This window comes from Pelophylax lessonae (assembly GCF_965119305.1).
Source record: "Pelophylax lessonae genome assembly, chromosome: 6".
NCBI classification, from domain to species: Eukaryota; Metazoa; Chordata; class Amphibia; order Anura; family Ranidae; genus Pelophylax; species Pelophylax lessonae.
The window spans coordinates 92,789,266-92,803,890 of NC_138773.1; the positions used below are offsets into that span (position 1 = coordinate 92,789,266).

General features: G+C 41.8%; 1 protein-coding gene across 2 annotated transcripts in view; it reads left to right on the forward strand.

The window, feature by feature from the left end:
* Positions 1–14,625, forward strand: part of LOC309558243 (BTB/POZ domain-containing protein KCTD5-like) — a 123,661-nt gene that overhangs the window by 69,972 nt on the left and 39,064 nt on the right. The window contains exons 4-6 of one of the 2 annotated variants that reach the window (XM_082261282.1): positions 1,745–1,840; positions 4,727–4,843; positions 11,656–11,781. In XM_082261282.1, coding sequence (XP_082117408.1) covers positions 1,745–1,840; positions 4,727–4,843; positions 11,656–11,781 — 339 coding nt within the window. The remainder of the gene's footprint in view (positions 1–1,744; positions 1,841–4,726; positions 4,844–11,655; positions 11,782–14,625) is intronic. The other variant, XM_082261283.1, reaches the window with a different exon arrangement.

Here is a 14,625-nt window from a genome sequence, read left to right on the forward strand (position 1 = left end):
GGCAGACTTGATACACCCTTTGATTTGTATACAATTTTTAGGAATTTTGCCAGGGCACCCCTGAAGAAACCTGAAGGCACCCTGGGGTTCCTGGGCACCCTGTTGGAAAAAGGCTCTAGGTAGTTAGTGTTACTAAACCCACAACCATTAATTCAGTATGTATATGCAGTAAAGCATGCTTGTTATACTCAATGTGGAACCTAAGGGGTTAATCTGCATTGTGTAAAAAGGCTTTTTGATCCTGTCTTCTCTGATCCTCCCCTTCTTCCACTGTCCCCAATGCATCTCCTGATGATATAGAGAGAAGGGGACAAGCTGCACATGCTCAGTTTGGCGTGTATTGCTAGAGAGTTTTTTTTTTTTCTTTTCTCGAGAGAGTGCATGTGATCAGCACAGGGCCAATTGGCACAGAGGGTCAGACAGAAGGGTCAGGGGTCCTGCAGCCTTATTGGACAGTCAGAAGAGAATGAAAACTCCTCCCTCACGCTTTAACCAGACACTGATAGAAGTCACAAGGCTGCTATAAACTGCTGATGAGAAAAGGTATTTAGCAGTTTGTTTATATTTACTAAAACTTTTACATTTCCATTTTCTGTGTACTGTGGGAGACCAAATATAGTGAATACAGACTCCTGTTTAGTAACTCTTTAATTGCTTTTCCAGTCACTCAATAACCTTTTATAAATCTTCCTCTGTCAAAAATGTTTTACTTTTAAATGGAAGTTTTTTTTTTTTTTTTTTTTTTTTTTTTTTTTTGCATGTAAATAGGAGTGCTAAGCTGCACATTACAAATGTTTTAATATACAATGAGGCCTCATCTGCATGGGTGGCTGAGTGCAGCTGAATTTAGGCAGTCGAGACGTGTTGTTTTTTTTTTTTTTTGTTTTTTTTTTGACACATGGTTTTAAATTTATAAAACGGATTGCATTTGGCAGGCAGTGCAGGTGCTGCTGCAGATAGCTTTTCCCAGAGGTCGTAGAGACTGGTGTTCATGTAACCAAGGCCTTAATTTCTGCTGGTGGCCTTTGACAGTTGCATGCATTTTCTTGTCCTTTTTGTTTATATAACTGGCTGTTTGCTACCCAGGAGGAATATATGATTTTACATAACTTTATTAATGGTGGGTTGCATACTCAGATTTTCTTTTGGATATTTGTGCAATTTGACTTTCCTAAAATTTTCTAAAAATGATATGGTGAGCTGCTTTTCAGTCGGTGGCGGCACTTGATGACTTGTTTCTGCACTGATCTGGTGGCAGATGTAATGTCATCAGAGGTCCGCATGAGTCCGGCAGCTAGAATTATCAGAATGTTGTAAATATCAGAAGCCCAGCTGGGGTAATGAATAGAATGACAGCAGTAATTGCAGGAGTGAGTACTGGAACAACACAAAGAACCAAGTGCTACATTTCTGAGCAGTCACTGTCCCAGTGTCACAGATCTCTGGGATAAGGTAAGTGGGAGCTTGCAGTTTCTTCGATTGTACAGTATATTAGCAAATGTTTAAAATGCGTTGCTGTCCTTTTTTAAACTGTATGTTGCCTGTTCCAGTGGGGGCATTCCTGTCCATTCCTCTTGTCCACTCTTTAGAATGAATGTGGGAATTGTGCTAGAAGACATTTATACTTTTATAGCTTTTGTCTGCCCCTTAAAAAAGGCAAATGTATAGCTAGCTTTGGTGCCTGTGTTGCCTACTATTTATGAGCTTTTCAATAACTATTCAACTTTTTTCTGTCCACTGCAAGGTGCCAGTTAAACACGTTTACAGAGTGCTGCAGTGTCAGGAGGAGGAGCTCACACAGATGGTCTCAACAATGTCTGATGGCTGGAAGTTTGAGCAGGTAAGCCATGAGAGTAGCTTACGTTCAATTCTAATGTAATTTGTTTTGAAAATTGATCCTTTTGAAAGTAAATGCAATGACAAATGATATACCATAAACTGCTTGCTTTTAGACAAACTATATTTTTGTTTTAAAAAAATGAAATTGAACTGACATTCATGAAGCGTAACAAAAATGTGCATTTACGATTTATTTTTGTAGGAGCCTGGAAAGCATTGCACCATTTAGGCCCCTTTCACACTTATGCGACGCGATTTTGAAAGCAATGGCAAGGCTATATGCCTCAAAACGCATTAAAATCGTGGCAAAGTAGTGCAGGAACTACTTTGAAGTTGGTGCGACTTCAAAATGCACCGATATGAATGGGGCTCATTGAAAATAATGGAAAACGACTTGTCATGCGATTTTGCGGTCCAAAATCGCGGGCCTTATTAGCAGATCGCAGGTGCAATGCAAGGCTCCTATAGACTGTCAGTGTAGGCTGTCTGCTTTTATGTGCAGGCAGTTCCATAATTAACAGGCAGAATCAATGATTACCTAGAGCGCTCTAAAGCGCCGTGGTAGTTCATGGAGAACTACAAGCCATCAGCCGCAAAGGCTGTCAGTACTTGTAGTAGTTCATTCACAGAACTCTGCCTCTCTCTTTGCCTCTCTTTTCAAATAGTGACGGCGAGAGCGGGGAGAAGATTCCTGGTCCGCTTACCCATGTTACATTTTCCACCCTAAAAACGGGTTGAACATCTAACATGTTCCTAAAGGTGAACTTATCCTTTTAAATATACAATTGAGGAATCTTATCTGTTCAATGGGTGGAAAAAAAAAACATCTGTTTGTGTCAGAAATTCAGAGCTGTCCTTTGTCCTCTGAACACTTCAGCGTTATCGAAGGCTGGCCACATACATGGTTCAGCTGATCCACATAAGCCTAATCCTTCCTGCTGTGTTGTTCTGACAGCAGGGACTGCTCTGCTTTCAGATTACACTGATCAGCACCAAAGCCAGTTCATTTGAAGGAAATGTTTTCAACAAGCTGGTTCTGAGAAATCAATCTTTAAATAAACTTCTACAAAATGGGAATGGCCATAGATGGATTGAAATTAGTCCGGTCCCCCGCTGAACGGCACAAAGTCTATGTATGGCAAACTTTAAGAAATTTAATTAGCCCTTTTGGTTTGTATCTGGGGACTGCAGCATTAGTGTCTATTGATGGAGATAGGCGAGTGGAAATTGTTGAAATAGTTTAGGTAAAAGTCAACTTGACAGTGACAGGGCTGCCACATTTGTTGCCAGCCCACAACAGGTCTTGAGAACTGAGTGCAAGTTTACACGTATTCTCCTTTAGCAAAATCATAAGGAACCCTGCCTGCTAATGCTGATAATGAGCTGGTAGCACACCTTGATGCACAAAGTAGTGTCCCTGATATTTTTTTAATTTTAGCGAGGCAGCACAATGCATGACTTGTGTTTTTAGGTGCGCTGCAGTAAAAGTGGATTGTGTTCTACTGTAAAAGTGCATTAAGAGTGCCCTTCCAAATAATGGCAATGCATTGGGGTAAATTCCTTTCTTGCAGTGTGCTGTAATAAGTGTGTGTTAAAGCACATGACCACACCACCAAAATCTGAATGGAATCGAAGTGACTTCAGCTATGAAGTGGGTTAATGTTGTACAACTTGAAAACCCTTGTTGGATCTCTAAAGATATGAAAATGAACTTTTCCTGCAATAAAGAATAATGTATGCTCTCCTCTCCAGCAGCGCGTTTCTTCTGCCTCTCATGTCTCTAGCTTCTCTTCCCTCCATCGCTGCAGCTTCAGAAAGGTATCCGGCACTCTCAAGAGGTGTTGGTGCCAATGTCCCCCCACATGCTGGTTCCTTCCATTCCACCTAGGGCATTGATGGCAAGCCTTGGCACCCCAGATGTTTTGGAACTACATTTCCCATGATGCTCACCTACACTGCAGAGTGAATGAACATCTTGGGAAATGTAGTTCTAAAACATATGGGGTGCCAAGGTTTGCCATCACTGACCTAGGGTATTGGTGGGAAACTATGGCATCCAACACTCCCTGAATAGAAAGCCTAAAGACATTCCGAGGCTTCAGTGCTGGAGAGGAGGAAAAGTTAGGGAGAGAACACCACTCAAGAGGAACTTACCACTCGAGAGGAACTTACCACTCGAGAGGAACTTACCACTCGAGAGGAACTTACCACTCGAGAGGAACTTACCACTCGAGAGGAACTTACCACTCGAGAGGAACTTACCACTCGAGAGGAACTTACCACTCGAGAGGAACTTACCACTCGAGAGGAACTTACCACTCGAGAGGAACTTACCACTCGAGAGGAACTTACCACTCGAGAGGAACTTACCACTCGAGAGGAACTTACCACTCGAGAGGAACTTACCACTCGAGAGGAACTTACCACTCGAGAGGAACTTACCACTCGAGAGGAACTTACCACTCGAGAGGAACTTACCACTCGAGAGGAACTTACCACTCGAGAGGAACTTACCACTCGAGAGGAACTTACCACTCGAGAGGAACTTACCACTCGAGAGGAACTTACCACTCGAGAGGAATTTACCAGAACACTTTTGGTTTTTAAGCCAGTGTTTTCCAAAATGCTATTCTCATCAAGACCTATGATTGGTCTAATTTAATGTTTTTTATTGCCTACAACCCCCAGATATAAAGAATGGGATCTCTAGTTCAGGGTTGCCCAAAATCAGTATTTTTGTGAAGCGTCTCTTGGTATTTTGTAGTGGATAGAATTACAGAGTAGGAATTTCAACCAATGTTTAGATACTTTCATTTTTCTCTTGACTGCTTGTTTGGCTAGGCATTTGTTTTCCAGCATGGTTACTATGTGTTTGCTGTGGTTGCAGTTTGTCAGCATAGGTTCCATGTATGGATGCAGGCGGGATCATCAGTCAGAGTTTCTGCTCATTGTTTCAAGGGAAGTAAAAGAGGAGGAGACCATCCTCCAGAAATTCAGCGGTGAGGTGTGTCCTGTACTGCACACAGCTCTGTATTATCTCCTCCTTTTCTGTACCCTTTATGTACACATGCATGGCCTTGCCAACTAACTGTTAAATGTGAGCAGAATGCCATTAGGGCTAGCATGTTGTGTTGCAGATCCCAGTTTCTCCCTGTGCTTGGTTATGGCACCCCCTCAACTTTCTTCTGTATTTTAATTCTGAATGAAAATCACTGCCTGAAAGCATTGCTTGCCTGCTTGGCTATTTTTTAATTGTAATACAAAACCTTTAATAAATAAATGAGAAACGTTGAAGGGTTCCTCTAGCTATACTCAAAACATTCTTGCTATAGGCTAAGCTGTGTTTTGTAAAAAAAAAAAAAAAATGCAGATTACCCGCTAACAGAAATCTCTAGGATGCAGTTTACAACTTCCTACCATCTATTACAGCACATGAGTCAATAAAAAATGGAAAGCTGAAAGTATATGTCAGTTTCAAGTTACAACCTACCTGGAGGTAAAAAAGGCAATTCATAATTTAAATGAGAATAGTTTTTAAAGTGAATACTTTTGGCCCTGATTTTTGCATTTGTTTTATTGAAACCTGTTGATAGTTTGTGTTTGCAGCTAGTCACATTGGGGTTCAGGTTTACACTGCCTTGGAGACCATTTTTACATTGGATGAACAATGAGAAATATTGTTTAGGCTTGAGGTGTTTAGAAAACTCTATTTTACTGTTATGTCAGTATTACTTTTTAACCACTTAAGCCCCGGAAGATTTTACCCCCTTCCTGAGCAGGGGGTTTTTTGTGATTTTTTTTTTTTTTTTTTTTACTGCGTGACTTTAACGGACAATTGCGCGGTCGTGCGATGCTGTACCTAAACGAATTTGACGTCCTTTTTTTCCCACAAACAGAGCTTTCTTTTGGTGGTATTTGATCACCTGTGCGATTTTTTTTGATCATGCGCTATAAACAAAGAGCGTCAATTTTGCAAAAATAACAATATTTTTCAAATTTTTTATATGAAATTACCAAAAAAAATGTAAAAATCAAAAATTTTTAACATTTTCGACCAATTTTTTTTATATGCTACATATGTTTAGTAAAAAAATCGCAAAAAAAGCGTATTTTGATTGGTTTGCGCAAAAGTTATCGCGTTTACTAACAAAGGGAAAGATTTTTGTCATTTTTGGTGGTTTTTTTTTTTTTTTAACGCGTAATGGCGGCGATCTGCGATTTTTCTTTTTTTTTTTGCGGGACTGCCACATTGCGGTGGACAGATCGGACCCTTGACTGACATTTTTGACACTTTTGGGGTTACCAGTGACATTACTACAGTAACATATACATACAGTAAATATACATATGCACTGTTACTGCAAAATGACACTGGCAGGGAAGGGGTTAACTGTATTGGAGAGGGAGGGGTTAAGTGTGTCCTAGGGGCGTGATTCTAACTGTGATTGGACATGGCTACTAGTGTAAAAACACTAGTACTTGATCTCCATTTTTACACAGGGGAGAATGACAGGCGGCTTGTTTACATTAGCCGCCTGCCTTTCTCCCTTCCCGGCGAACGATCGCGAGTGACCGGCGGACATCGGGTCCACCGGTCACACGCACTGACTTGTTAGGGAACGAGCCGGGGCGGGCGCGCGCCTCGCCCGCTATTTGCTCACAAACCAGTGACAGGCTAGTGACGTACCGGTACGTCACTTTGCCTGGCTGGGGCTGACCGCCGCAGTATATGTACTTGCGGCGGTCGGCAAGTGGTTAAAAAGGTATCCAGCAGTTCATTTTGCAAACAGCTAAATGATACTCACAATTGAACAACTCAAGCAAGTGCTTGGAGTGACAAAACAAGAGGTAAATGGGAAATAAGCGAAGTTGCTCTTTAATGTAGTATGCTAAAAAATTGATCAATTAGGAGGGTTTTATACATATATTCAAAAATATGTCTTTCTTGAAAAAATACTGGTAGGCAAGAGATTATGGATGTGAAGCATGTATCAGTCTCTACGCAGACCTTTCTTGTGGTGAGTTGCTCTCAAGGTTTTGGGCAGTTCCTAGCCTAGATGAACATTCTAAATGTTTCCAAAAACACACATATACATTCAGAGCTTAGTATTCAAGCTTTTGAAATCGCAGAAAGATGGCAAAGATAATTCTGGTAATTAGTACATGAAAGTGGTTGTAAAGGCAGAAGGTTTATTATCTTAATGCATTCTATGCATTAGGATAAAAAAACCCTCTGTGTGCAGCAGCCCCCCTAATACTTACCTGAGATAAATCTAGATCCAGCGATGTTGCATGAGAGACTCAGCTATCTGAAACTCCCCTCCTCATTAAGGGAGACAGCGGAGCGGCGCCAATGGCTCCCGCTGCTGTTATTTACTGTCAGTAAGCCAATGCAGAGAGAAAGGGGGGGGGGGGTGGCGGGCTGCTGTTCAGTGTCTGAATAGGCACAGGCAGCTGCGGCTCGGCACGGGTGTCCCCATAGCAAGCTGCCTGCTGTAGGGGCACTCGACATGAGGGAGGGGCCAGGTGCACCATAGAAGGACCCGACATGAGGGAGGGGCCAGGTGCACCATAGAAGGACCCGACATGAGGGAGGTGCCAGGTGCACCTTAGAAGGACCCGAGAAGAGGAGGATCCAGACTACTCTGTGCAAAATCAGTTCACAGAGCAGGTAAGTATAACCCGTTTTGTTATTTTTAACCCCAAAAAAAGGAGACTTTAACCACTTTACCACCGGAGCATTTTTTTTTGCTGTCTTACATCCAGGCCACTTTTTGCGATTCGGCACTGTGCGTCTTTAACTGACAATTGCGCGGTCATGCAACGCCGTACCCAAACGAAATTTACGTCCTTTTTTCCCCACAAACGGAGCTTTCTTTTGGTGATCACCTCTGCGCTTTTTATTTTTTGCGATAATAAAAAAAATGCGAAAATTTTGAAAAAATAACAATATTTTTCTACTTTGACAGTTAAAAAATATCCAATATATTCAATTTTTGTCATATATTTAGGCCTAAATGTATTTAGCTACATGTCTTTGACAAAAAAAATTCTCAATGAGCGTATTTTTAACCACTTTAAGACCGGAAGATTTTACCCCATTCCTGACCAGGCCATATTTTGTGATTCAGCACTGTGTTACTTTAACGGACAATTGCGCGGTCGTGCGATGCTGTACCCAAATTAAATTTATGTCCTTTTTTTCCCCACAAACAGAGCTTTCTTTTGGTGGTATTTGATCACCTGTGCGATTTTTTTTTTACTTTTTGCGTTATAAACAAAAAAATAGCGACAATTTTTTGAAAAAATATTTCTCACATTTTTTTCTATGAAATCCCCCCCCCCCCCCCCCCCAAAAAAAAATGTGAAAAACTAAATTTTTTAACATTTTAGGCCAATTTGTTTTCTGCTACATATTTTTGGTAAAAAAAATCACAATAAGTGTATTTTGATTGGTTTGCGCAAAAGTTATCGCAGCTACTAACTATGGGAAATTTTGTCATTTTTATGTTTTTTTTTTTTTTTTTTTTTAAACTAGTAATGGCGGCGATCTGCTATTTATTTATTTATTTTTGCGGGACTCCGACATTGCGGCGGACAGCTCGGACCCTTGACTGACATTTTTGACACTTTTGGGGGTACCAGTGACATTACTACAGTAATCAATGCTATAAATATGCACTGTTACTGTAAAAATTACACTGGCAGGGAAGGGGTTAACTTTTATTGGTGATCAAGGGGTTAATGTATGCCTGGTGCTTACTGACATGTGTGGGGGGAGGGGACTGAGTGACACAGGCACAGATCGCAGGTTCAGTTATGCTGAATCCTGCAATCTGACCCTGCCTGTCATTTTGGAGATCCGCCCGCTTTGTTTACACAAGCGGGCGGATTTCCACACTTGATGAGAGGTGGTGATCACCGCCTCTCTTCCCCTATCCCGACTCCCGCTGTGACTGAATACAGCGGGAGCGAGCCTCCGGCAGTGCGCGCGCGCCGTCCACAAGGGGAGGAGTCCAGCGATGTAGGTCTACGTCGCTGGACGATAACGAGCCACTTTGCCGCAGTACGGTCAACGTGACCGGTCGGCAAGTGGTTAATATCACTTTAATTTAGTCAGCTAAATAGATCGAACCACAGTGCCTCCAATACAAAAATAATCTATAAAAATAATTTAACTAAATTATTTTATGTTGCCAAGAAGAAATCTTTAAAGAACACGATAAGATTGATGTAAGTATAAACTGAAATTATCAAAAATACAATTCATCTTTTTTGAATAGGTCACAAACACCACTACACAGAAAAAACTTTTCCAGTCCATGCGCAGATCCTGAACTTCAGTTTCCAGGCTGGGGAAACCTATGAGATGTAGCTGACGGTAACAATAATGGTGTGGCGTGGCAGCTCTCCTAACCCTCCATTGGGATATGGGGAAAAGAAACTGTAGAAAACAAAAGGACAGAGCGCACAACCGCCCTAGCATAACACCGTTATATTGAAGATAAACAAAGCCATAAAATGTTACTCGCAAGCGTTTTAAAAGATCATGCAGAGCAATGGAATCCCTGATATTCCATGGGCAGAAACTCTCCTCTAGGTCCAGCCAGCCAGCCGCTCGTCCTGCACGTACTAGCTAGCATTTTAACAGTTTAAACAATAGGTGGACACAGACACTATAATTTTCAATGAATTGCTAAAGCCTTGGTATATCTATTGAAATAAATAAAAATATTAAATTTCCCCTATTGTAGATATTCTAACGTGTTCTATAATTTGGCAGATAATTTGCTTTTGACTAACTTGACCCATGAATCACCACTGCATTTGGATTTCCGGGTAAAGTCTAAAGTTATGCCAATACGAATAATTAAAATGGCCACATTTTTGGTATTAGGATATCTGATGGGGTAACAAATCAGCTAGCATAAAATAATTGCACACAGAAAATCAATAATATATATGGAACTATAATTGCCCTTTAAAATGGCTATTGGCCAGATTCTTCTAAGATGGCTGCTGAATATTGGGTGGAGTTAGTCTTCCCCAAAATGGTGCCTAGCTAGGCTGGAGCTGTGTGCCATGGCTTCAGTGAGGTGAGTTATCTGATAGTGAGGTCTCCCAGAAGATACGATCTCTAGATAATGTGTGTGTGTGTGTGTGTCTTAAATGGTGTGATGATGAGTGTCCTTTAAAATAATGTGATCCTAGATGAATGTAATCCCTTTCTGTCACCTGACGGACTATTTTATTGAGTGGAATGCAATACATTCATACAATTTTGATAAACCCTGACCCTGAAGGTGTAACCTTCTCGATGATTGGTGGGGCATTATAATCATCAACCCTGTGTTTAACTATGTGTTATCTTACATGGGCACCAGATGGCACCCTAAGACCAGAAATGTCTATTTCAGTTTTTTGGGGGGAATACATTTCATAAAATCTTTTTAGCCCTACTATAACAAGTTGGGCTATGTGATTCTATCTAAAATATATAAAATGCCATAGAGAGTCTGGTGATTGCTAATTTATGATTTAGTACTCTCTTGGTGTAGCAGTAATTAAATGGACACCTCTAACTACAAAGATGGCATAATATACAGACAATTTCCACACTATAAACTATTATTTGGGTAAGGCTACATTATAAAGCACACATTTCTAAAATAACGATTACAAATAAACAACCTTAACTAACTATATAGTAAGCTTTAGTCCCGGTTCACACTTGTGCGATGCGGGAAGGCTGCGAATTCGCAGCCTGTTCCTGCATCGCAAACGCACCCCTGGCAGTTCACACTGCCATATGCGATACGCAGGGGGTGTCGATGAAATGTTAATGACACCCACAGTTTGATCGCATATCGCAGTGTGATCTGACAGTTCGCACAGGATCAGATCGCACAAGTGTAAACCACTGTGCGATGCGATCCTGATGCAGCTGGAATAAAGGGTCATGTGCATGTTTGGTGCGAATTCAGCCATACAAAGTGTATGGCTGAATTCGCATCCGCACCTCCGATCGCATGTAATGAAGGAGCAGTGCGCTCCGAATTACACGCGATCGGCGCACTCGCAGAAGTGTGAACCGGCCCTAAAGTGGTGTTACAGCCTTTTCTGTGTTTATTAAAGTCAGCAGCTACAAAAAGTGTAGCTGCTGACATTTAATAAACACACACTCTACCTGTCCCACGATCCAGCAATGTGGCCGCCCGAAGCCTCGATCTTCTCTCTCTGGTCTCGGTGGCGCTGGCATCACTAGTGTGGGCACCTGGCTGTGACCGCTTGCATTTTTGAAACTTTAGTGCGTGGCTAGAATATGGTAAAGATTGGTGCTTTTTATAACAGAGTTTTTAAAAATAGTCCATCCTTTGTGATTGTAGGCTACGTACACATGTGCTAAGTTGCAGTGTGTGTTTGAATTTAGTACCATTTATTCCTATGGAAAATATGTTTTGCTGAAACCTCATCAGAGATGAAGCGAATGTGTTTTGTTTGTGTATTTTTTTTTTAGTTTTATTTTTTTTGCATACCACACGGAAACCCACAGGTTAGAGAGGGCGCTTTATTTATTCTGGTTGAGATGATCGCAAAGACATTAGTCTCCTTGTTATGCAATGATAGGCCATTGATACCTTTTTCATAGTAGGTGTTGAAACACACAAAGTACACATTTGGGTCTAATGAATATAGTCAGGGTAAATGCTCAGTAGATGTTCTTTTAAGCTGTTTTGCTTCATGCAGTATGTCTACTTTTGATACTAAATTTCTAATCCGTATAATTCATGCTGATTTTGTTAATATTTTTTTCAGCTGGTCAACATTGGTTCTTCCTATAATTATGGAAACGAAGACCAGGCGGAATTTTTGTGCGTGGTCTCTAAAGAATTACACAATACCCCATACGGCACAACTAGTGAACCTAGTGAAAAGGCAAAGGTATGTCTTGTCTGTCTTTATCTACTCTAAATGATTTTGTTTTTTATGGAATGTTCCTGCTTGGATGTAACATGGGAACCAGTGCTTGTCTAAGTGCTGTAATGTTGTAGATGCTAGAAGCTTTAAAATCTGCTGAATTTTTTTTTTTTTATTTTGATAAATAACTTCATTCTAGACTTTTTTGTTATACCGCTGATAAAAGATTTTTCTCAGTAGCTTCAAGATTTCTACACCACTGCTTGAACTGATCTTGACATAGTAGCTATCTTGATCAGCCTATCCTCAGCAACAGCTTTGGAGGCTGTGCTCTGACCCGTTGCACAGAAAGATTGTAAAGCTAGACTGGCATGTGACCTCTGGCTCCACATTGTAGAATTTTCTAAACCTTCTTGTATTGTTAGCCTCGGAGCACTTTCTTGGTCCAGAGTAGGAGTGGGTTTGGGATCCCACCTGCCTGATCCCACCAGGAGCCCGACACTGCACATAGCTAATTACAGGCAGTGAAACCTTTCCCAAACCTTTCACATTTTTTCTGCACTTGACTATACTGTAACGCTGTAAAATTCATCCAAAAAAAGGCACTGGAATGCACCAAAACGCACCTAAACACACGTCCTTATTTAGTGTTAATAAAAAAGAGGGGGGGAAATGCACTTGGACAGCATCAAGAATGCATCAAAAACGCACTGGAACACATCAAAAACGTGCATGCAGAAAAGCATCTGGAACGCTTCCTGCACTTCTATTGTGTAAATTGGCCGTAAGGGTTGAGGCAGAGCACTATCTGCTATGTGCAGTGTTGTACTTTCTCCTGCCATTTCAGCCTAGAAGAAGCAATGTCCTGCTGCTGCTCCTGTTCCTGAAGCGCTACGTGGTTTACCAGTTTCCAGTCTCATTTCTCTGCTTACCTAAAATGGCCTGGACCCCTTTGCTCAACTGCAAATCGCATTAGCACCAGCTACTTGGGTTTAAGTACATAAGGCATTGCCTCTGTCTATTTTTTTGTCACTTATCAGTGTAGCCTTTCTTCTCAAAGAAACACATAATGCAGTCTCACTTAATAAGTGATCTCAGACTATGCTCTTCTATTGAATGTTATTCTGTATACCTAGAAGGAACAGACACATGTAATCTTGAACCTTTGACTCATGTTATAGGTTTGTCCTCAACAGCATCTTCTTCAGCTCTGTCGGGCATGGTTGAGGTCTTCCTTCCTGTCTACTTTGGACTTTTTTATGTGTGTGCTCAATTGCTAGAGAAATCTGCTCACAGAAGCTAAGCAGGCCCTGTTGTCATTGCCAGCAGGGTGTAGCTCTGACCCTCTTGGATCTTCTCAAAGTGTACCAGAGAGAAATGTTACCATCTCTGATTCAGATTCTAAATCATCAGTCTTCTCCAGAAGAGGCTGTTTTTGAGCCACCTGCAGTGGACTCAGATTTACAGGGTGTTGTTTCTGACCTGATTGATACAGTAAATGCTGCTCTGCATTTAGAGGATCGGCTTGCTCTTTAAGGCCTTGGGTTTTTAGAGCTCCTACAGCTACGAAGACCTTTCTTTGGAATCCACTGTTGTTTCTTTTGAGGACTGCGAATGTCCTCTGACATCTTGGGCCCTTCCAGAGAATGTGTTGCAGCTTTTCCCATTTTTAAAAGAGAACTTATTGCATGGTGGTCTCACTTCTGTAGATGCTGGTTACCACAGACATAGGGCCTCTCATTGAGCATTTGGAACATGTCTGGAGCCTTGAGCTGGGCCTGGTGCAAGCATCTAAGCAAGTTTCTTGTGTGATGGTGATGTCTCTTCAAATGTGCAGGGCACTGTGGCTGTGTGTTTGGAACAAGAATACAGCCATAGAACATAAGCCTCTGTTATTTTGAAAGAAATAGTCTCTTTAGACCGGGGATTGGCGTTATCATTAGTAATGTCACTGGAGGTTGGAGTATGCTTTTTCCTTGGCCCCGGAGATCAGTGGTTGAGCTGAGCAACCCCGTTTAATCTACTACAGAGGTAGTAACATGTAGGCAATGTGATCATTCATGCTATGCAAACCGTGAGGATTGAAGCCCCGCTCTGCTCGTTCAGCACCCCAACTTCTAAAAGGGGGTAGCTGTTGTGTTAAACTGCTTGATTTCCAGGTAGTTCCCTTTGTCTTTCGTTCATTGACGGACACAGCTCCTGATATTCATAACCATTGGGTTATACTGCCCCCTACAGGAGTAGGACACTAGGCAGAAAAGAATTCAAGCTACACCCATGGGCAGTCTCGGGGTATACTCCCTCTCTCTGCTATAGCCACTCAGTTTTCCTTTCTGCCTAGTCAGCAGTAAGGACCTTTTTCCTTGCTGGGATCTTTGGTCCTGGCAAAAACATTTTTAAATAGAAATTTTCTGCCGGACTGGGCGATGGGCTGGATTATCTAAATCCAGTGGTCACCCAATCTGGCCAATGAGTGCGCGCAGACCTCATCTCCGCGCTGGACGGGGGCTGGCCTGCGAGTTAAATGCCTCGCGAGGTCGCAGGCAAACGTGTCTCTGCTCGAGTCACAGCTTTCCTCCTGGTCGTCGGCCCCCCATTTTGATGGAGAGGGGTTCTGTCTGGAGCGGTGCAAGCCTGGTTCCTGGTATGGTAAGTTATTGTCCATCCTAGGGTCAAGCAACCTATTTTAGCACATGTGGTAAGCATGATTGTCTCCACATAGTGTGTGGTGGTCACACTCAATGCTGGTCAGGTTTTAGCAAAAATTCTTGCACTGCACTAGGTTGCAATCAGATCTATGGAGCAATGGTAAAAAGGATAGGGCCCCAAATTGGAACATAAGTGTATTCAGCAGAGGTGCCCATTCAA